This window comes from Hippopotamus amphibius, chromosome 4 (genome assembly GCF_030028045.1).
Source record: "Hippopotamus amphibius kiboko isolate mHipAmp2 chromosome 4, mHipAmp2.hap2, whole genome shotgun sequence".
NCBI lineage: Eukaryota > Metazoa > Chordata > Mammalia > Artiodactyla > Hippopotamidae > Hippopotamus > Hippopotamus amphibius.
This window is the reverse complement of record NC_080189.1, coordinates 29254557-29280068: the sequence shown is the minus strand read 5'-3', so window position 1 is coordinate 29280068 and position 25512 is coordinate 29254557. Positions and strand designations below refer to the sequence as shown.

Here is a 25512-nt window from a genome sequence, read left to right as displayed (position 1 = left end):
TTTTCACTTTTCTTATAAATCAAAAGTTAAAAAGGATTCACGAGACAGATTATTTTGGTTACTAGAATGAAGTCCATCATGCATATATTTCTAACAAATTTCACGTTTCATATACCCAAATGATCAAGGATTACATCTTCTAATTTCAAAGTCTTTCTTGAAGACTTTGAAAGACATAGTTAAATTTGTCATGGTATTTTTCATGGCTCAATTAAAGATACTGGCCTTTATTAATCTTCATATATCACTTTTATTGCTTGTAAGGTCTCGATTTCATGCTTCTCCTTGAGAGGAGTAATATATTCCATCACAGCTACATCTGTGTCTTTAAGATTTATCTAGACAGGAAAGCATTATTATTATTCTTGATCTATTCCCCTCAGCCATAAATTATGAATAGCAGTAACCTTTATATTTCCTTACCAATACAGTTTCTATTAGAGGACACTGCATGAGTAGCTTTACCGTGTTTCTTTTTACTAGTCTGGTTATAATAATGCCTGGCATTTATAAAGAACCTTTCAACTCAGTGCCTCAGAGTGCTTTGTGAAATGTAAATTAATTCACTCTCCCATCACCCTTAAAAGATAGGCATTGCTCTTGTTATGTAAATAACTTGACGCTGAAGTTAAAGGAATACCTAAGGAAAATTACTTCAAGATAACGACGCTTTCAATTTTAAATCCCCTCCCCAACACATCCCTTCATAATATCACATACATTATAATAATTAATTTAGCTTTGTTCTCACTCTTTGGTTATTAAGTATTATAAGAATTCTTAAAGCCAAATCAATTTTATTTCTGTCAATCCATACATACGATGGTAGGATGCAAAGGAGAAAATTATGTTATTATCTAAACTTGGATTACTTCAGCCGCATCCTTAAATTGAAGACTATTACAGCAAAATGTTTGGGAACTAACTAATTTACAGATAAGTGTTGGTGTTTATATTAAAAACCAACTGCCACCCTGAAGAGTGAAGGTGAATTATTTTTCTTCATTTGAATAAGAAGTCAAAGCAAGGTCTAATAATTACAACCTAACAATCTGCCAAAATAGGATTCATGAAAACCTTCCCAATTTGTCATTCTTTATGTATGCAAACTAGTCAGAAGTCCTTTAAAGAATGGAAAAGGAAGAAAAAAGGTTAAGAACTCTTGGTGTTACATTCTCACATGCTCCAAAGAACTGCAAGAATTCAGAGAAGTATAAGATGGAAGTGGTGGGGAATAAAGGTCAAGGGAGAGGGGTTCAGGGACTTGCTCATGGCCTCTTGGCTATTACTCTGGCAGAACCTAGGCCAGAATCAATGTTTTCTGGAAGTAGGTTTCAAACTTTCAGTTTGTGATGCTCAACAACCCATTAATCTGAATGTTGGACCTCTGATCTAAAGACTTTATTTTTGACTAATACAATACATATAATAAAAACTAGCAGGAAATAAAAGTACTTAGCTTTTTGGTAGCTTAGCGACACTAAACATGGATATTGCGGAGGCTTTGTATAGCTCTCAGATGCACAGGGACTTCTTAATGCAGTAACTAAAAGAAGAGGTTAGCAGTGGACGTGGGGTTGTTCCACGTATTCTGTGTATTATAACTAGGAGACTGGCTGAACACCCTAGAACCTCACTCTTTCTACAGGATCCAAACCATGTATCATTCCACAATTGCTATTTTAGCTTATCACTTGGTTAGGGAGGTCAGGGGTTCAAACGAAAGTGACTCATTCTACTGTCTACTATAACTCTGTGAAGGAGAAATGAAACTGAAATTTCAGGATATTGTTCATTTGTTCATTCATCCTTCGAACAACAATTGGACATGAATTGTGGGTCAGAAACCATGAGATGCTATTGCTGAAGCAATACATCCTAGGCCTTACCTTTAATGGGAAATGGAGATATAATATTGTAAGGCTCAAACTATACATGAAGTGCTATAATATCATTTTAAGTTAGACTAAACTTAAAGCAACACTTAAAATAACAGTTATCAATAATAAGCAAACAACAAAGAGAAAAAAATATTCAATTAGTCTAAAAGAGGAAGAAAGAGGAAAAAGGAAATGACAGAAAAAATGGCTAAATGACAATCATCAATAATCATATTAAAATACAGTTTAAATACTGATTGAAAGGCAAAGTGTCAGATTCAATAAAAAATAAAAACTCAATTATATGCTGCTTCAATCAACATATTTTAAATGTAAAGAAACAAAATAGATTAAATAATGTAAAAAGATATACGCTAACACTAGTTAAAAGAAAGCTGGGATAGCTAAGATAAAGATTTTAAAGCAAAGGGATCTTCTAAATCTTTAAAGAAGATTTTAAACATCCAGGGATAAGGAAGTTATTTCATAGTGACAAAGTGGTCAATTAATGAAGAGGAAATAGGAATCCTAAATAGTTATGCACCTAATAACATATTTTCAACATACAAGCAGCAAAACACGATAACACAGATTCATAATTACACTCAGGTTAATACCAAACTCTCAATAATTCCTTTTTAGAAAGTAGATAAAAAAATTAGTAAGGATGTGGAAATTTAAACAAGAACTTGAACTATCTGACATTTATAAAACTCTACTGAATGAAAGAATACACAGTCTTTCTAACTGTGAATGTGGTTATTCACAGGATAGACCATATTATAGGCTATAAACTAAGCCTCAATAAATTTAAAAAGGATCCAAGTGAATAAAGGGTATTCTCTAAGCCCAAAAGACTTCGATCAGAAATCAATTAGAAATCCATAACATAGAGAACTCCAAAAAGCTCTCACATATGTGGAAACTAACACATTTTTAATAATCCATGGGCCAAAGAAATCAAAATAAAACAGAATTTTGAACTGATGCTATTCGAAATAGCAACAAAAATATGAAACTGTAATAGATCTGGCAAAAGAAATGCAAGAAGACTTGTACACTGAAAACTATTAAGATATCACCATGGGGAATCAAACAAGACATAAATAAATGGAGTGTATACTGTGTTTATGGGTCAGAAAACTCAACTTTGTTGATCAACTCCCCAATTGACCTACAGATTCAATGCAACCACAATCAAAATCACACCGGATGCTTTTTGCAGAAATCCACAAAATGATTTTAAAATTCACAGGGCAACACAAAGGGCCTAGAATAGCCAAAACAATGTGGGAGTTGGGGAGAAAAAGAAGAACGAAAGAGAGTTGGAGAGAAAAAGAAGAACGAAAGAGAGTTGGAGAACTATCACTACTTGATATGACAGACATGATATAGCCAAGGTAATTATGGAAGTGCACTGTTGGCATTGAGACAGGAAAACAGATCAATGGAACAGAATAGCGAGTCCAGAAGTGGACCCAACAAACATGTGGACACTTGATTTTCAACACAAGTACTAAGCAAATTCAATGAAGAAAGTCTTTAAAATAACTGGTACTAGAACAACTTGATATTCATATACAAAAATGTAAACTCTGATTTACATGTAGCTCCAGATATAAAAATTAACTAAAAAGGGATCAAAGACCTAAATCTAAAAATATGAAACTATAAAACTTCTAGAAGAAAGCATAGGAAAATTCTGACCTGGGGTTAGGCAAAGATTTCTTAAATATGGCACCAAAACTACAAGCCATAAAGTAAAAAAATTGGGTTTCATCAAAATTAAAAACTTCTGCTCTTTGAAACACTGTTAACAATGAAAAGACAAGCCACATTCTGGGAGAAAAATATTGACAAATCATAGATCTGATAAAAGACGTGTAAACAGTGTATTATGGTCTTTCCACACATAAGAATAAGAAAATAAGTAGCCAAAGTGAAAACTGGAAAAATGTCTGAACAGACACTTCATCAAAGAACAGGTATAGAAAACAAGTAACCCAAGTGAAAACTGGAAAAATGCCTGAACAGACACTTCATCAAAGAACAGGTACAAATGACAAGTAAGCATACAAAAAAAGATGTTAACATGATTAGTACTAGTTGTTATGGAAGTATAAATTAAAACCATAATGAAGTAACACTACACACCTATTAGAAATAAGGAATTGGTACATACTTGTTCTATCTGGGACTGAGGCAGGCCTCTGTTTTTCTGAGGAAACTGAAATGTCAACTTCTGCTACTGTAATCACCCACATGGACCCACCATGGAGGATGTCTATTTATAACCTGCTCTTTTAATGGTGAGAGAGTAAGAAGATGCTTTCCTCTCTACGTCTACAGTGAGGATGCCAACCAACTGCTCAGAGAAGGTCTGAGGGAGACTCACTGAGGAACAAGTGATGCACATTAGCAAAGCCTCCCTTCCAAGTCAGACTCAGGTAAGTCTTCTCCTCCAACATTTGACAGCATGTGACTAATGACCCAGTCGTAATCAACTGCTGCTAGAAAATACATCCAGAGAGACTTCGCACCCTATACGAATGACCTCTGGCCCTTCACCTGTCTGCAGGCCCTTTCTTGTCACTGGCATGGCTTCTGAGATATGACGACAGTCTTCTGACAAGTGGCTACATGAAAGAATTAAAGGAGAAAGGAGAGCGTTTCTGTGATTTTTAGTTTCAGAAAAGGTATACCACTTGTTAGAACTACAAAAGTAAAAGTTTACTCTGTATGGTGAGGTGAATTAGACATATATGAAATGCAAATGAATTTCCATTCCATTTGCAGCAAATGATATTAATTTGCTGGCTAAAATAGCAGTCATCTAGTACCGGTTATTTCAATAAAATTGGATATTAAATTTTGCTTTCAAATTGAAGCAAAATGCCTATGATTACGATTCACAAGCAGCTTCTCTAATGCTTTTTTGATTCATATGTAGAGGAATCAAATTTATATAATGCTAGAAAGTTTAATCCTCAAATACAAATTTTGTCTGAGTGAAGGCCTAAAGTGATTTTTATCAATTTAATTGTATAATGATGTGAAAAATTAGGATTGTAAATTAGTCAATAAAACATCCACAGCCTATTCCTGATCTATTACTTTGTATGTTGAAATAAGAAGTTCTATGATGACTGCCTATAAACCAAGCAATTAGAGACATGTTTTAAACTCTATAGGTTCTAACCAGTTATATATATGGGGTATACAGTTAAATATCCTGAATTTGGCTCAAATAATGCTAGCTCCTAAACATTTTAACGTAAATGAGGAACTCAGAGAATTCAACAGAACTATATAAATGAAAAAAACTAAAAAATGCATGCCAGAAAAGCAAGAGGGGCAGAAAAGAAAATTAGACTGACCAGTGAATTAGAGTTCCTGAGACAGCATTTATCTCCCAAGTAAACAGATGTTTGAACACTCTATTGCTTCTCTCTTGTTGAGTTTCAGAAAAAAAAATCATGCATATTCTAACTCCTCAGATGGATCTCTTCTGATGTATCATAAAGCCACTGAAGAGATAACTCGATGAAAAAGGCAAATATATAAGCTAAATTTTACTTGCTACGTTAAGACATACCAAGATGCTTGAAAGATAATAGTTTATTTGAATGGAATAACCAATGAGCATGCCTAATTTATCTTAATATTAAAAATGTACCTGAAGTTTCCATATAGTATCAATATTTACATTTAAAACATGCATGATTGTCACCCTGAAGTATTAGGTATGAACATCTCCACATTAAGAAATGTTGAATAGAACTATAGATACAGAAATCCTATTTAATCAAATGAGAAAAAAGGATTACGTTCTAGCTCCACTGCACCATAAAGGGACATAGATTCTGATTTATATGCTTCTCCAACCTCAGGGAGGCAGAAGAACCAGCACCCTCCTGTGTATTCTGACGATGTGGTACCAAGGCCATGAACTCAGACTGTATGAACAGACAATAGGTTCTTTTTCTAACAACTGTCAGAAAGAATGTCTTTATAGCAACACCTCTAAAACTAAAAAGTTATTTGGGTAGAAACTTCAAAAATCCATTCTGGACTCAAGAATACCATTTGGCAAGTTAAAGAGTACTCAGGAGTACCATAATTCATTCTAAAAGACTCAATGGAAACTGCACTGCCCACAAATGAATGCTTTGTGGGAACATTATTTAGATTTTTATATGGCTATGTTACATAAGTCTTGCTTTTAAATTTTTGGGGGACAACGACAACTGGTTATGATGTACTGTATAATTTTGGGTGCTTAACTGGCTCACTATTTACCTACCAGACATACCCATAATAAGAAAAATTCCCTGTTCTGCCTCCAGGTATTCCCTTAGCACCCGGTAGAGGGCTGGCCACCAATTCGGATGAAAAATCTCCATATGCCACCTGCTTCCCTAAATAGGTATTTGCATCTGCCATCTACAAACAAAACCTGCATGCCAAGCATTTGCCAAAGAACATAACCTTCAACTGCCTAATGCCTATTTAAATTTGAGCTATCATTTCACAAAACTATGTGCTACCACGGACTTTTTTTTTAAAGAGTGACTAGTTTTCAACCCTGGCTGCACCGTAGTATCGGTGATGCTATTTGTACCAGTGCCTCTCAACACTATATGCACATTATCAGCTCCTGAGACGTGCTTAAAATGTCTTTCCTGGGCTCACCCTAAACCAACTAAAAGTGTGAGCCCAGACCTTGAGTCTTTTCAAATACTCCCCAAAGCAGTTCTTATGTGAACATCAAATTGAGACGCACCATCACAAATTAAAGCAACCGACAGTACCCTAATAAGATTTAAATCACTGTATAAAATGGTATAAAGTGACTATGCATGAAATGGCTTTAGCTTAAATAATATTCAGTTCCTGCTTTAAGTCATGAAATTAAATTGGTTCACACCAACACCATGATTTGTAAACAGTCACATTTCCTTATCTTATCAAACATGGTATTTAATGATTGTTTTAGGGCAGAGACTTTGGGGTCAGAAAACTCAAGTTCAAATCCGGACTCCTGCAATTGCTAACTGAGCGGTCTTAACCTCTGATTCTCACTCTCTAACTAAACATGGACTGTTATCATCATCTTCAAAGAGGATTAAATGGGATATGTGAACAGCAAGCAGTAATAGCAACCAATAAACTGATATAATGATAGAGAATGACAACGGAGTGTATTTCACCTAGCTCAATTTACAGACAAGGGGTCAGAGATCCATAGAGTAAATGCCTCCAGATCACGCTTAATAAGAAGTCAATGGAGTTAATCTTATGTAGGATGGCAAAACTAATCTAATAAATCCTTCAGTGAGTTGCTCAGGTGAGAACTATTGTCTGATAGATCTGCTGAAGGAAATCTCCATAATGCCTGAAGCTGTAGTATCTTCAGTGATTTTTACCATTTAGAATATAAATAAGAAGTTCTATCTTCTACTGCACTGGGTTACTTTTAAATGAAGTAAACAGACACATCCTTATTGACATACATTCTAAGGACAAAAAGAACTGCAAAGAAATACTGACCATTACTTTGTAAATTCTTTGTTGGCTCTGGTACTGGTATGGTATTTCTGGAACAATTTTGTATGTATTATAAGACAGAAAAGTAAGTATATTGATGCAGCAGGGAACCTGTAAACTCACGATTTTTAAAAAATACATATTCCTTAACCAAAAGTGATGAAACACAGAATGTCGATTTCTAAATTCCATTATCACTAAAGAGAACCAGTGCTGATTATAGGCCTGGGATAGGATGAGTACAAGCTCAGTTGATTAACATCTCAAGGGCCAAAAAACAAAGACGGATGGGATCAAGCTTAATTAACATCACTAATACCAGGAAAATCTACTACTATATGACTCCTGATATGATGCAATGGGAATCACAAAAAATCACTTATGTAGGGTTCTTCCCAAAAATGTTTATCTGAATCCAATTATGAAAAAACAGTAAGACAAATCCAGAAAGGAAAACATTCTACAAAATTAAACTCGTTAAAAAATGTCATCATCATAGACAAAATGCTAAAGCATTTTGAAAAAAAATACTGAAAAGCCTTATTACAAATCTTTTCTACAACTAAGCTTTACATTCTGGAATAATTTTAAAAATTTACAGAAAAGTTGCAAAGATGTTATTGAAAGCTCCTATATGCCTCTCAGTTTTCCCCATAATTAGCATACACTACCACTGGCACTTTTGTGAAAAACCATGAAACATGCACTGGTACATTACTTTTAACTAAATCCCAGGCTCTATTTGGATCCCACGGATTTTTCCATTAATGTCCTCTTTCTGTTCCAAGACCCAATCCAAGACACCACATGGCATTTAGTTGTCATTTCTCCTTAGTGTCTTCTGATCTGTGTGTGACAGTTTCTCAGTCTTTTTATACCTTGACAGTCTGGAAAAATACTAGCCAATTATCCTGTACAATGTCCCCCAGTCTGGTTTTGTCTGATATTCTCATCATAATTAAACTGGGTTTAGGTTGGGGTTTTCAGAAAGAATATCATGGAGGTGAAGTGTGCCCTTCTCATAACATCATATCAGGGGTACGTGGCATCACTGGTAGTGTTAATCTTCATCAGTTGGTTAAGGTAGTGTTTGCAGGTTACTGTTTTTCTCTTACATTGCTTAGGTGTATATTTCTCACCACTCCTTTCAGTGCAGTTATGTTGTACCTTGTAATACAATTAAGTTCATCTGTCAATCTGCTTTCCATGCTGGGATCTCCTTGACACCCCTAGTTGGTGTTGATGTATTGTGTGTGTTAATCTGTACAAAGTACATGCTTTATGATGTACAGTTCTGTTTATTGAAGTATAGTTGATTTACAATATTAAATTAGTTTCAGGTATACAGCACAGTGGTTCAGTATTTTTACAAGTTATACTCCATTAAGTTTTACAAGCAAATGGCTATAATTCCCTGTGCTATACAATGTATTCTTCTTGCTTATCTATTTTATACATAGTAATTTGTAACTTTTAATCCCATACTCCTATCTTGCCCCTCCCCACTTTCCTCTCGCCAGTGGCAACCACTGGTTTGTTTCCTATGAGTCTGTTTCTGTTTTGCTATATGTGTTTGTTTTATTTTTCATATTCCACATGATTTCTTCTTTAACTTCACTGATCCATTGTTTTTTTAATAGCATGTTGTTTAGTCCACACATTTGTTCTTTTCTCATTTGTTCTCCATAATTGACTTCTAGTTTCATACCAATGTGGCTGAAAAAATACTTGATGTAATTTCCATTTTCTATACATATACATATATAAAATTTGTTGAGACTTGTTTTGTGGCCTAGTACATGATCTATCCTCGACAATGTTCTATGTGCACTTGAAAAGAATGTGTATTCTGTTTTTGGATATAATGTCTTGAAAATATCTACTAAGTCCAACTGGTTTATTGTGTCATTTAAAACCACTGTTGCTTCTGTCTGGATGATCTGTCCATTGATGTCAGTGGAGTGTTAAAATCTCCTATTATTATTGTATTATTGCAATTTCTCCCTTTATGTCTGTTAGTATTTGCTTTATATGTTTCGGTGCTCTTGTATTGAGGGCACATATGTTAATTAAAGTAATATTCTCTTCTTGTATTGATCACTTTATTATTATATAATGCCCTGCCTTGTCATTTGTTGAAGATTTTATTTTAAAGTCTATTTTGTCTGATATGACTATTACTACCCCCTCTTTGTTTCCATTTGCATGAAATATCTCTTTTCATTCCCTCACTTTCAGTCTGTGTCTTAAGCTCCGAAATGAGGCTCTTGTATTATCTGACCAGCCACTCTATATCTTTTGACTGGAGCACTTAGTTCACTGACATTTAAAATAACTACTGATACGTACCTACTTACTGCCCTTTTACTACTTGTTTTCCTGTTGTTTTATATAGTTCTTCCCTGTTCATTTCTTGTTTCTTCCACTGTGGCTTGATGATTTTCCTTAGTAGCACTGTTGTGTTCCTTTCTTCTTAGTTTTTGTGTATCTATTGTAGGTTTTTAATTTGTGGTTACCGTGAGGTTCATATATCTACTTATTTTAAATTAGTAGTCATTTAAGTTCAAGCATACTCTAAAAGAGCCACAATTTTTACTCCTCTTTCCCACATTGTTTTTGATGTCATATTTTACATTTTCACAAGTATCTCTTTATAGTTTATTGTAGTAATAGTCGCTTTTACAATTTTTGTCTTTTAATCTTTGTACTGGCTCATGTAAGTGGCTGATCCTCAATCCTTACTATATATTTGCCTTTCCTAGTGGGATTTTCCTTCTCCTATAGACTCCTAACCCTCCATTTAATGACCCTTTGACATTTTCTTTTTAGATTGGGTTTAGTACTGATGAACTTAGTTTTTGCTTGCCTGAGAAGTTCCTTATCTTTCCTATTCTAAATGATAATCTTGCTGGGTAGAGTATCCTGGGTTACAGGTTTTTCCCTTTTAGCACTTTGAATATATCATGTCACTCCATTTTGGCCTGCAAAGTTTCTGCAGAGAAGTCAACTGATAGCCTTATGGGGCTTCCCTTGTATTTGACTGTTTTTCTCTTGCTGCATTTTTAATTCTTTATCTTTTACCATTTTAATTATGCTATGTCTTGGTGTGGATCTGTCTGAGGTCATCATGTTTGGCATCCTCTGTGCTTCCGATACCTGGATATTTATTTCCTTGCTCAGGTTTGCAAAGTTTTCAGCCATAGTTTCCTCCAATACATTTTCAATCCCCTTCTCTCTTCTCCATTCTGGGACCCCTCTAATGCAAATATTGGTGGCCTTGATGTTACCCCAGAGATCTCAAACTGCTTTTATTTTCTAAAATTTGTTTTTCTTTTCACTGTTCTGATTGGGTGATTTCCATTATTCTATCTTCCAGATCACTTATGCATTTTTCTGTATCACTTGGTGTGCTATTCATACCTTCAGGTGTGGGTTTTTTTTTTTTTTTAATTTCAGCTATTGAATTCATTTCTGATTGGGTATTTTTTTCTATTTTCTAGTTCCTTGTTAAAATTTTCACTGTGTACATCCATTCTTTTCCCTAATTTAGTTAACATTTTTATTACCAATGCTCTGAACTCTTTATTTGGCAAACTGTTTCATTATTTGTTCAGAGGTGTTCTCTTGCTCTTTCACTTGAGAGCAATCCTGCTACCTTCCCATTTTGGTTAAATTTCTCTGCCTCTATGAATTTAGGTGAAACAGCTACCTACTGTCGTCTTGAAGGAGTAAAGGAGTATTCTTACGTGGGAGAGTTCCAGCACAGGCTGTGCCCAATGCCTTAGGCAGGAGAGCTGGATCTGACATGGATGCAAGTCATATCTTTCCTCAAGGTGTCCTGGCTGGAGATGGAGGGGCTAGAGCCAGGTGTGAGGCAGGACCTCGCCTCCACTCAGTGGCCTTCGACACTCTATCAGGGGAGGGGCCTGACCCCACGTTGCTGGAGCAGACACCCTGAGGGCTGGTCCTGACCTGGCTCTATTTCCTTTAAGTATGTGTTCTTCCCTCTCCCTGTACTGGGGACCTTTGCCCCAGAGAGAGTAATGCTGAAGCAAATGGGGCCTGTGAGGGCTCTCCACTCCTGTCTGCCTCAGACACAATTCCAAGCTTTCTCCACCGTACTGCCTGTGCAGGAACCCAGTTGTTTCCCTTGCTCCACTCACACACAGCCTCGGGTGTAAATCCCTTGTCCCTCACAGCTGATCACTGCCACCAGTCTCTGCCACCCTTGCCCTGTGGTGGAGCAACACTGGAGGGTGGGGGGACCCACATGGACTCTTGGGATGTATGGGGGTGGCGAGCTGTGGTGGAGCGGCTACCATAGAGTTCTGGGCTGCTTTTGACGGGCTGCTGAAGTAAGTGCCAGCAAGGGCTGCCACCACCTCACCCAGGCTCTGCTCCAGTACCTGGTAGCCTCTGCATCCCACAGCGGAGTCTTCTCCCCAGTCGTGGTTGCCCGAAATGCAGTGTTCTTGGGAAACCTCTCTCCACCGTGCCTTGGGGGGCAAGCCAGCGCACTTGTGCTCCTCACAAGCCGACTCCATGGTTCCCAGAGGCTTCCTGTTAGTCCCAGTGGTCCTCCAACCAGCCAAGGGGGTTCTTCTCCCTTGTTCAGGACCCCAGGACTGGGATCCAATCTGTGGCTCTACTGCTCATTCCCCAGGGCAGGTATCCAGCCATGTATTCTTCCTTTTCCTTTAAGTTCCCTTCCAGGGGCACAAGTCCCAACCAAGCCCTAACCTGATTGTTTTTCTTCCCTTCTTATCTGATTACATGTGTATCTTTCTTACAGCCTTGATTGTATAGGAGTCGTTCTGCCAGTTTCCAGTTAGTTTTCAGTGAGAACTGTCCTACAAGTAGGTATATTTTTGATGTGTTCATCGAACACATATGAACTCCACATTCTCTTACCCCTCTGTTTTAACTGATCTCCTCCTATGATGCACAGTTCTATGTGTTCAGGCAAATACATACATTCATACATCCAATACCCAGTATCACACAGAAAAGTTCCTTTACCTTGAAGTACACCCTGTACACCCCTTTTCAGCCAACCATGTGTCCCTTGAGTCAACCCCTAGCAAACACTCATCTGTTTTGTGTTTCTATAGTGTTTCCTTTTTTAGAATGAATCATACACTATGTAGTCTTTTGGGTCTGACTTCTTTCACTAGCACTTAAGTCTTATCTATGTTGTTACATGAATTTGTAGTTCATTTCTTTTTATCATTGACTAGTATTCCACTCTACGGATGTACCACAATTTATCCATTACTTTGCTGAAGGACATGTTACTGCTTCCAGTTTTAATGATTATGAATAAAGCTGTTTCAAATACTTACACAGGTTTTGTGTGAATGTGAACTGTGTAAACCCTTGGGTAAATACCTAGGAGGGCAACTGCTGGGTCATATGGTAACTTTATAAGAAACTGGCGAGTTGTATTCAACAGTGGCTGTACAACTTTGCATTTCTGCCAGCAAAGATTTAGTCTGTTGCTTTGCATCCTTGTTGGCATTTGTTATTGTCAGTTTTCTTGTATTACAGCCATTTAATGGTATCTCCTTGTGGTACACATCTATTTTAAATGCTGTGTTACTCCTTTCAAATAACACACAAAATTTTAATTAAAAAACTTCACTGAACTAAGATCCCCAGATACAGAGTTCTATAATTTTAGACTACAGATTGCCGTAGATGTAAGGCCTTTTTCTTCAAGTTAAAATGTTGTGACTGTATCTAAGTATAAAAGTAGGTAAATATAAAGAAAACACTAGCAGAGCTCTACTATCCAGAGATGACCACTATTTTCTTCTGTGTGTGTGCGCACATGTGGTCAGATTATAACACATCTAAAGACCCAAAGTTTAAAGCAGGAATGAGTCTGATATGTTTGAGGATCAAAAAGAAAGCCAAGCATGAAGGAAGAATGATAGTAAGCAAGCAGGGTGTAATAGGAGATGAATTTGGAGAGAGATCAGTTCATGTAGAGCAGAGTTCTTCAATGCTGGTGTGCGTCCAAACTGCAAGGAGGCCTTGTAAAAAGAGACTGCAGCACCCCAACCCCGCCCCCCCCCCCAAATTTCTGTTCCAGCAGATGGAGAGCTGGGCCTGAGAACCTGCATTTCTAACAATTTTCCAGGTGTTGCTGATGCTGCTTGTCTAGGGTCCCACCTTGAGAACCCTTCTTGGGCATACTGCAGTACGATGAGTCCGATTTTTTTATTCCAAATAAATGAGAAGACAGTGGAAGATTTTAAGGACAGAATGATGTGATTCTGTTTTGAATTTTAAATAGATCATAGTGGCTGAGGTGTGAAAGCTGGATCAGAGGGGGCAAGACGACAAATGAGAAAGCAATAGCCTGACCATTCCGAGTGAGAAATAACGGTGTCTTGAATTAGGGTTGAAGAAATGTTAAAGTGTGAACATACTCAGTATAAATTTAGGAAAAAGCTGACAGAATGTGCAAATAGATTGGGTATTAGAGTCACAGAAGAAGAAAACAAGGGCATGCTGAGCTCACTGGCTTGACCATGGCCTCTATGGATGACTTGATGGGGTTGCTAATCAAAAGTTCTAATTTCAAAAATATTTCGTGTAAGATACCTGTTAATACATAATTAGAAATATCAAGTATGCAAGATGTATATAGAAATCTGAAGCTCCAAGGAAGGAAAATATTTTAAGAATTGGAAGTCATTAAGCCATAAAAACATTTATAATTACGGAACCTACTGAGGTCATTAGTATAGATCAATGGATCTCAAGCAGAGGTGCTCCCAGGGGACACCTGGCAATGTCTGGAGACATTTCTAATCATCTTTACTTAAGAGGGGACGAGACTACTGGCATATATGGACTGGTGAGGAATGCTACTAAATATCATAAAATGCACAGCAGGGCCCTACTCAGAATTATCCTACTTAGAACATCAACCGTGCTGAGGCTGAGAAACTCTTATACAGAAAGAAAAATTGTCTTTCATGTATGACAGGAAAAGGGGAACAATGAGGCCTTTCTCAGATATACAACCGATTAGAAAATATACCACTCGTACATAATTTAACAAATTGCATGTGTGTGTGTGTGTGCGTGCGCGCGTGCATGTGTATATATATATCTGGAGAGCTGAAAATAAATTAAAAATACCTTAAATTACATTATAGCATTAGACTTAAAATGGCTGCTATTAGACAGTGAAAAACAGTTACAATAAGGGAATAAAGTAAAATGAATGTAATAATAATTTAAATGAAAAAGCCTGATTCACAAATCCATCAGACCATATGCCGTCTCCAGGACTATTCTCTTAGATGATGCCACCTGTATACCTTTGTTGAATGAATAAATGCACAAATATATAAGCACATGAATGAACAAACATTATGGTTTAGCTCTCTTAGGTATTCAGAAATATACACAACAGGGAAACAGAAGAGGAAATCTGGCATATGAGTGCAGACTCAACTTCTCAAGTGTAGGTATGGGTTCACAAAATCCCCAGAACTGAAAAAATTTCAAAAGTATAAAGGAGACAGAAAAGGAGGAAGATCTGAAATGAATAGAAATCCCAAATTTAGTGGGAAAAAATCCAACATACATACTAACCCTAGCATCACACCAGCTATCCACCAACACTAGAAATTTTCCAGTAAGATTTCTCAAGGCTTTATTCTCTGAAAAATATCTATGAAAGCAGTGCTCAGGTCTAGGTAAAATAGATCTACATTACGGAAGATTACTTCATAGCCTACTCATTGGAACACATCTACTTCGCAAATAAGACTGCAGATAATCTTTCACACAGAGAGGTGTTAGATCACAAATCTACCCTAATGTTAGTGCTTTTACAGTCAGAAGGAGCTGCGTATAGGTGAGAGATATCCTGGAATTACAGGATAAATATATAGGTATGAGGAGGTGACTATAGGAAAAAAATAATTCTATGTTAAAAGGTGTGTGACAAAGACCTTCTTATAGGGAAAATGAGAGAGGTACAGGAGATAAACACATTTAAGGGATATTCTGTAATCAGGCTAATCACAATGAACATAAAAAGCAGCCAACTTCAAATATAAAGAGGATGCTTTTAACCCATGGACAGAAATGTCTGAATGAGGGTTACCTTTCACCAAGGACAAGTTGGCCTGTACCATTCACTCACTGGCCAGAGGAGTACACGTGACAAGAACGACTCAGTCAGTGACTACGACCTTATGTGTTCCCCTTACACACCCAAGGCCTATCACAATATTTCCTATGTTACAGCAATTACGTTTAGTAAATCGGAGCTGTAAGCTGGGCTCATGGGAAATTACAAATAAACTAGTAATGTACGAACAGAAGGTTTACACACTGCATACTGGTCCACCTTCACTCTACATCAAGAGAAGTTAAAACTGTGCTGCCTGGGACCCATGGGGCTGACCATAACTCACCCTTCCCAGTTCTTTATCTTCCAGGGCCAGGACCCCAGTGCTTTCCGTGAAGAGTTTTACTTTGACCACAGGCCGTGGATGAGTGGTGGTAAAATCTCCTTGGGTTCCCCACCTGCAATGAAGTAACAAAGATTCTCCTTGAAATGCAGCATTAATTTTGTTTTCCATACAGATGTGTCTCCTTAGGAGGCACATTAAACAATACAGAATCTTTTGTAGCGCAATGAGATTTTTATCTTTGCTATTGTTTCTGACAGATGGCACAGTCAAGAAAGAAAACAACAATAACCTTTACAGCTTGTAATAATTCCTCAGCTGTTTCAAAAATTAGCATATTAGAGTACAAAACAGCGTGCAATAAGAATTTAGGTAAAGCATTAAAGAATATACATATATAACTGAATCACTGCGCTGTACAGCTGAAACTAACACAACACTGTAAATCAACTACACTTCAATTAAAAAAAAAGGTAAAGCATTATAGATACAGCTGTTGGAACCTTTTTTATTAATTCAAATACAAATTACAACATCATTTTTATGGATGGCTGGGGAAAATTAAGGGTTTGCGTGTGTAAGAAGTAGTTTCTAAGAAACTATTTGTGCGTGCTGAAGATTTCACCCCATCTCTTCTTGCAAAGTTTTCACTAGATAGTTATTTATGTTTTTAAAAGTGGAGGTAATTATCTCATCCTTTACTTCATATGATTTCTTTAAAGCTCCTGTCAAAAGGAAAGAAGCATCACAAAAATAGAAGTGCTTTGCCATTAATTTCTTAGTACACTCTCCTAAGAATGAAATAAGTCTGTCGATACCTGGCCTTTCAAATCATCATAACAAAATAACATGTTTCCTTGGCTTATCTTTTAATTAATAGCACCTCATCTTTACCACATATCAACTCATTCTATTTACAAACTTAACTGGCACACACCTGAAACTAAAAAATCTTATCAATGTTTCTAGTAATTCTGACATATCAGACATGAGATTCAGCACAGCATGAAGAAAATATCATTGAGAAAAATAGACATGAGGAAGAAAAAGAGATTTAATGAAATAAAGATTCCTGTTAAAAATAAATCACCAAATAAGAATACCAATTTCTTATATTATTAAAAAAATAGTTTACCATACTACACACTCATGGCACTGTCTAAACTTTATTTTATAAACCTTATTCAGAAAGCTGAAATACAGAAAACTGAGAAAAATATACTAATAACTAAATAATCATGATGTCTTTCCCTATCACAGCAGTTTCACTTTTTAACATTGTGATACACGTACAGTAAAAGCAGAGGCCCTTTCAATGACTGAAGAAACTAGCATCAAGATGTAGTTTGTTCCTTTGAAATTAAAGTCATACTTCAGAGAGAAGGGAGAGATTCATTTAGGATGGAAAGCAACCTAATTTCTATTTTAGATTTCTAGAAAGGGGTTAGCAAAGAATCTTTTTGCCATTTCATAGAATTAAGACAGTCTGATATAAAGTAGAGCTAAAATAGGAATAAAAATAAAAATAGATTCAGAACCAGAATTAGGAAGGAGAGAACAATTCTTAATTTAGAGTGTGGAATCTTAAGCCTTGACTACAGTCAGACGATCTGGATGACAACTCCGGTGTCGATTTCCACGACATACCCTTGTCTAGTCGATTCCCATGAAATACCCTTGTCTTTATTGAGTATCATGTGGTTAAATTTGGAAAACTAACTTTTGGAGACGTTTTCTTATAACTAAAGTCATAGATTTTTAGTTGTCATGTAGACACAGCCTAATAGTTTTCCACAGAATTTGCTGATCTTTTAAACTAAATTCTTTTCATAAAAATTCTTTTGTGTATAAAATCAATGATATTTTTTTCTCCTCTAATGTCAAAAATCCTTTGAAAGTATTATCACAGTTTTTTATGATTATTTGAAATTCCTAATCTACTCCAATATGCAGTTCTCCAAAGGGCATAATGTTGACTGACCCTATTAACCATCACTGAGGGACTTGAGTTTTGTCTTTCACCCTCATCCTCCTGTCATTTTACCTGAAGGAAGGGAAATGTGTTGCCAATTCCACTTTGTTGGGTAGAATAAGACAAGTAACAATGCGTATGTAAAGAGCTGTGCTCACTCATGATGCCATGAACTTCCAGAAAACTGCCTACTAACTCAGATCCTTGACAAACGAGCATCTTCAACAACTGTTCTTCAGTCTTCATTCACTATGGTACATTTCTCATTTACTCATTTAAACCATTTTATTGTGAACATCCCATATAAGGTGTCTAAAAATGAGATACAATGTAAATAATAGAAAGAAAATCAACATTCCCACAGCTCAGGTTAAGAGGGAAAACAGACCAGGACATTAGAAGAGTCCTGTTCAGGTCTGCACTGGTCACATCTTCCTCTCGCCCCCATTCTGCGCTACCATAAAAGTAGCTAGGATTTTGGATTTTATATTAATAATTCCCTAGAATTTCTTCTTAAAGGGAATATTTTCAGCATTTTACCTCCAAGTGTGATCACTGCTCTAGGTTTCTTGTAGTTGGTCTTTAATGGGTAAAAAAAATTCTGTTTTCCTAGTTCATTATATACACACATGTAAATACATCAGAATTTATGTGAATAACACATGTATATATCATCATATATGACATCATAGGTATACCATAGATATGTCACATGCATATACCTCACCTTCACCTATATATCATGTATATGATCCACTTTTGGATTTTCTCTATCATCACTATATCATAACTATGTTACATGGAGGGTCACAGATATATCACAGATAATGATATATATCAAGGACATAGATAAATCCTAGACAGATCCTATCATCCAGAAATGGATACTCTATTTTATTAAACATTTTCCTCTACTGAGATGATTAGTCACTGCAGATTATATTAATCCATTTTCTTTTCAGAGATAATCCTAATTTCTTCTCTTTAAAACAAACAAACAAACAAAACACAAGGAATTCCCTGGATGTTCAATGGTTAGGACTCTTTGCTCTCACTGCCCAGAGCGTGGGTTCAATCCCTGGTCAGGGAACTAAGATCCCGCAAGCTGAGTGGCATAGCTAAAAAAACAAAAACAGGACTTCCTAGGTGGCACAGTGGTAAAGAATCCACCTGCCGCTGCTGGGGACAAGGGTTCGAGCCCTGTCCTGGGACGATCCCACATGCCACGGAGCAACTAAGCCCATGCACCACAACTACTGAGCCTGCGCTTTAGAGCCCGAGAGCCACAACTACTGAGCCCATGTGCCGCAACTATTGAAGCCCACGCACCTAGAGCCCGTGCTCCACAACAAGAGAAACCACTACCATGAGGAGCCTGTGCACTGCAATGAAGAGCAGCCCCCGCTCTCAGCAACTAAAGAAAGCCCGTGTGCAGCAACAAAGACCCAAAGCAGACAATAAAAAAAAAAAAAAAAACCCAGAAAAAGAGTACTAGATTTAGCATGCTAATATTCTGTATCAAAATTCACGACTGAGACTGGCTTGTAGATTTACATTCTTGTATTTTCCTTGTCTGTTTTTGTTATGCTAACCTTACTGCAATGAGTTGAAAAATGTTAAAATTCTCTGGAAGAGTTTGTAAAAAATGGGAATTATCTGTTCTTAAAGCTCACCTATTAAGCTGTCTGGACTCAGTGTTTCTTTGTAGGAAGATACTTACTTATCATTACTCTATTTCTTCACTGGTCATAGTTACATAACTACTCAGGGTTTTCTCTTTGAGCCAGTTTTGAAAATTACTATATTTCTGGAATATATTTACTTCATCTAAGTTTTTCAAAAGTATTTGTACAAAGTTGTAAAAATTTCCTTATCTTGTGAATCTACAGCATTTGTAGTTATGTCTCCTTTTCATTCCTAATATTTTTCTTCCATTTTTAACCTTGAGAGAGGTTTCTCGCTTTTATTATTCAACTTATTGACTTTGACGACACTCTCTATTGTATGTTGGTTTTCTAGTTCATTAAATTCTGCTCTTTGTTATTCCATTCTAATTTATCTGTGGTAATTCTGTTCTTTTAAAACTTTAAGTGGAATGCATGGCATTAATTTTAAGCCTTTCTTTTGTTCTAGATAAGAATTTAAGGCTATAAGTTTCCCTTAACCACTTTAAGTACAGCATCCTATAAATTAACAATTAAATATTTTTATTATTTGTCTGTTTACAGGTGTGTTTTTAGAATTTTTTAAATGAAGTTCATTTTCTTAAGCTCTATGTTTATTGCATCATATTAGAGAATAAAACTTGCATGATGGTAATCTTTTGAAATAATTAAAACTACCTTTATATTCTAAAATATGTATGTATGCGTGTCTGTGTGTTCAACTTTTCCACGAGTAGTTGAAAAGTATCCTCCATTGTGGGCACAGTGCTGTACATATGGCTATAAGGTCAAGGCTGCAACTCCTGTGAAATGAGGAAAGCTTAAACAACACACTTACAGGCAGGAAGAAGCTGAGGCACAAGGATACCAGCAGATCCTAACTAATGGCTAGAGGTCTAAGCTTTTACAGGCATTTGACAAAAATGTGCAATTTTAAAGGGTGCATAAATATAACAGTCCTTATATATTCCAGCATTCTAGGAAAGAATTCCAGCATTCAAGCAAACTGGCACCACCTTGATAATTTCTTCTCTGAAAAATAAAAGCTTAAAAAATACGTACAGTTAGAAAATGCTTATGAATTCTATATACAACAAATGAATTAAAAACCAAAGTCTCCCTCCCTCTCCACCAAAAAAGGCAGAGAAGAAAAGAAAAAGATAATAGACCTATCTTCAATATTCACCATGATATTTTCTTGTTTTCTACTTAATTGGCATGTTTAAACACTTTCAGGAATTAATACCGGTTATTATCTTCTTACTAATTTCTCTGTATTATGTGATGAAAGAATACACTACCCTTGCTGTCAATATGCTTTGACTCAAAATGCATTGCCTTTTCCTACTTCTATGAATGTATTATTTATGAGGATTCAGACTGCCAATGTAAATTTTCAAGTGAATAAAATATCTACAAACCACCTTTATGAGGACTGCTGAACTCTTGACCATGAAAACAGGGTAGTTCATATACAAACTAAAATAACTGACATTAATTATGCATTTTCTAATAAAAAAAAGTATGCTGGAAATTTGTATCAGGAGCCAAAATATATGTTCAGTCTATTCATCCAGTAAGGCTATTTCTAGGAATTTATCCTAACAAAATAATCATGTCTAATAAAAAAAAAGCATAAACCGGAGCATATTCACTGAAGCATTATGTATAATAACAAAAGGAAACAACTTAAATATCTAATATTAAGGGAATGATTATGTAAATTGTGTGGGTACAATGGAGTATTTGCTGCTACTTATGTCGGTTATGAAGGTGATGTAACACCATGCATGATGTATTAAAAAAAAAATAAAAAGGGGACACAAAACTGAATCAGGGCCTTTCATTCATTCAAAAAAAATTACTGAGTACCTCGTGTGTGCCAGACATATTCCAGTGTCAGAAACCACAGTCTAGCCTCTTGAAATCTATATTCTAATAGAAGATTACAGAAAACAATTTCATTATTAAATTCTGTAGCATATCTCTCTCTCCACCCTTACCCTGAATTCTTAACAGCTAGATACCTCCCATGGCCTCTAAGAGTAGCTAGAGAACTCTATTTCTATTGTGATTGGAAAGAATTCTCAAAAGTTAATAGCATATTTGTTTCAAAGTATGTTGAAAACCATGAGCAGTAACACAGTTATGTCAAAAACCATTCAAATCCCTTAACTCAAAATTCTTATTCACTGTGAACACATAATGCACCGTGATCACAGAAGCTAAGAACTTAAAAGCAGCCTCAATCCACATTCCTCATCTATAACGAGTGGTAACGAATTAAAGAGTTAAATCATTAATTCTATAAATGAATTAAATATATTTATATACCCCCAAAATTACTTCATCCATCATCTATCTCTTCATCCTTTCATCTATCCAACCATGTGACTGGTATTGGGCATTCAAAAAAATCAAGATGACAGATCCTGTACTAAGTGACCTCAGACTAGGAGGGGAGATATTTACATGTAAACTCAAATATAAACAATAAACCAAATCATGCAGAATCGGACTCTAAATTGCATATTTCAATCACTTTTGAGGGTGAGCACTTTCTCTTCATTAGTCATCTGCATTTCTGACTTCCCTTTTTATTACCACTTTGTCCATTTCTCTCTTAGGCTTTTTATCAATTGGGGATTTTTAAAAACTCTTTGTACAATAGACACTAACTGTTGCCATACATGTGCCAAATATTGTCACACTTGGTTACTTTCTATTTTACTCTTATTTATGGCTTTTAAAATGTATAGTTTAAAAATATTAGGTATTTAATTCCATCAATCTGATTATAGTCTCTGATGTTGACATTCTATTTAACAAGTTTCTCCTTAACCAAAGATTGTAAGAATATTAACCTATACTTCTTTCACACATTTTCACTGTTTAAATCTTCAAGTTGTCTGAAATTTAGTACTGATATTAAACGGCAGTTTCACTTTTCCTTTTATCCCAATCTCATTTGGTTTAGAAGTCAAAGATATTTACTGCCATATAGACTTAGATTTTTAGGACAGAAAGTTCAAAACCAAACCTATCTCCTGAGATGTGCTACATTGTTTTAGTTATTACAGCTTCATAAGACAGGATATCTGTTAGATCAAAAAGAAAACAGACGTTTTCAAATTACATTTCTATTCAAGAAAAAGGGAAGTCTCCATTAATTAAAATCTGTTCTGATATTCCTTGGTGAAGACTTAAATGCTTTTCTTCTTCCATGTAGGTCTTACACATTCCTTGTTGAACTCATTTCATAGTACAGCTGACCTCTGAACAACATGGGGGTTAATCCCTGTATAATTTATAGTTGGCCTCTGTATCCACAGTTACTCTCCATCTGCAGATTCAACCAACCAGCAATTGTGTAGTACCGTAGGATTTACTACTGAAGAACCTTCACATGTAAGTGGATCCAATGCAGTTCAAACCCACGTTGTTCAAGGGTCAACTGTATTTCTTATTTTGTGATTCTAAGGAATCTATTGCTTTTATATTATCTGACTTTTGCTGTTACATAGAGAAGTTATAAACCCCTTTTTCAAATGATAGTTTTGCCTTATTTTCAACCTGGTGACTGCTTCTTAAGATGATGTCTTCTACACCAAAGTACCTTTAATTCTATTATAGAAATTGAGTTATTAAAATAATCAAAAAACAATGACATATTCTAAATACATCGCTAATTTTATAATAAAAACAGTAAATAAGGATCCAAGTACAGAGGTAGAGATATGTCTTTAAAGAATCATATATAATTCTTAAGATTTTCCATGCTGCAATTACTTTACCAAACAATCCAACTATAGATAAATTATTATTTTCATAATTTAGGCATTTTAAGATTAAAACGATGTAACAGTCATCCAACAATGTTTGCCTAAATAAAAGTTTCGATTCATAACTTAAACATCCAAACATCGGATATTTGGTAGCACTGACTTAGATATTCTCTTGGAAAGCAGAAAATGTTTTCAAGTTTTCTGCAATTGATTTCAAATAGGTCTGAGGTCTCTTTCTGCTGTCCTATAGGGAATTTGCCCAAGAAACCGGATTTGGATTCTCCCAATTCATGATGAGCAGTAAGGATTGTTTTGAGTTATTTTCAATTACTCATATTTGGTGATAAGGGCAGTCTTCACAAGCTTCAAGGACCAAGAAGGAACAAAGATGCTTGAGAATGGGATGCAACGAGCTCATCCAGAAGGCCTGACGGTGTGTATCCACAAGAGTTTCAAACAGTATTATCTACAGTCATGTGCCTTCTTCGGGACTGGATGCCGGGGAAATTTGCCTGGTTGACTGAAGGCAAACAGCTGTGTCCCTGCATGTGCAGCCATCTTTATGGAGATAAGCTCTAGTATGTACTAGTTACATAAAGAAACCTATATCCCTTGCCTTATCTGTTGATATCTATCAGCCATTGTCCCAGTCGTGATGACCATAAGTATTATAAAATCACTCTGAGACAGATGTGCATGTAAAATAGGTACAGTAATAGGACTTCTAAAATATACCAAGTAGATATAAGACCTCACTATTACAAATACCCAGGACTATATTTTTAATTGAATTTAAAATTGAGAAGTAATTTAAAAAGCATTACTAACAGCCTGATTATTAACTACACAAATATAAATTAAATAATAAAACAATGAAAGCATTTTAAAAATTGTTAAGCACTGTATAAATGCTTTTAAATATAGCATTTGATTAATATGAGCAATTAATAAGACAGTTTCATGGAAAACTTTTTAAATAGAAGATGCTTTCGGAAGAACAGATTTTCATATTTAAAGTTCAACATTTCTAAGTCATTTCCTAGGGCTCAAGTATATTAGAGTCTTATCCAAAACTGATGAACTTAAAGCCAAAGATGAATGGAAGAATGGTGAAGATAACTATATTTTCATGGGAATTTGGATGACTGGTGACATCGTTTACTATGGTCAAAACTATGAGAGGGACTTATTTGAAAAATTCAACTGTCTGATTCCAATAGGCTGCTGGAAACTCAGGTCTGGACTTTTGCTAAAAAACTGCAAATGAAGATACAGATTTGAGAAATATTAACACAGAGATGGCAGAAGCTATGACAATGAATGAGCATGTGAAGGGTGCCCACTAAAACTCCATGATAATAGGGACTTGTATCTCCAAGTTCAGGTCCATGTATGTATCCATACGCTTGTGTGAGTACCTAAGTGCATACTTATTTCCAACAAATGGGGTATTTAAATTGTTCCATAACTTGTACTCTCATGTAACACTACGTATTCTTTCCACACCAGCACATGGATTGACACAATTCTGAAGACTCGTAAAGCATTGCCCTGTATGGCTATGTCATCATTCATCCAACTACTCTTCTGTGAATGGACCTTAAGATTCTTTCCAATTTTAACTATGACAAGAAATGCTACAAAAAAAGTCCTTCTATATATTCAATTATTTTTACAACAATATTAAAAACATCAAGGACAGAATTCTAAGACATCCTTTATGTTCTTAAATATTAAAGGTTATCCTAAGATTGATAAGAAATTGATCTATTAAATAAAATTTACCACAAACAGCTGCTGTAATTAAAACTCCAGATTTGAAAATAATGCATTATAATACAAAACCCAAGATTATAGGTTAGAATTTCAAACATTTATTATAAACAAACATCCCTCCCCTTCAATTTTAATAGTTAATTTGTAGAACAGATTTAAACTCCTTCCCTAAAAAACATATTGAGTATATTTTAAAACAATTTTCTATATGTTTAATTGAATTAAGTTAGTTGATCAACAGCGTTTATAAAAGTTGCTTTACTTATTGCCATAACAGTTGACATGCTTTAAAAGTATTTGAAATTTCAGTGTGAAATGTCTAAATTGAAACAGAGGTTAATAATGTGCCCAAGGCGATACTGTGGCAATGAATAAAATTATGACTTCGTATTCAATAAATCACATTTTCATTGAAGACATCATAGTATACTACTCTATCCTTTCAACAAA

At 35.6% G+C, this 25512-nt stretch overlaps 1 protein-coding gene across 2 annotated transcripts in view; it reads right to left on the bottom strand.

The window, feature by feature from the left end:
- The window catches only part of CADPS2 (calcium dependent secretion activator 2), a 524489-nt gene that overhangs the window by 232843 nt on the left and 266134 nt on the right, over window positions 1-25512 (bottom strand). For both annotated transcript variants that reach the window (XM_057732060.1, XM_057732061.1), the window contains exon 7: window positions 15869-15980. In XM_057732060.1, the coding sequence (XP_057588043.1) occupies window positions 15869-15980 (112 nt within the window). The remainder of the gene's footprint in view (window positions 1-15868; window positions 15981-25512) is intronic.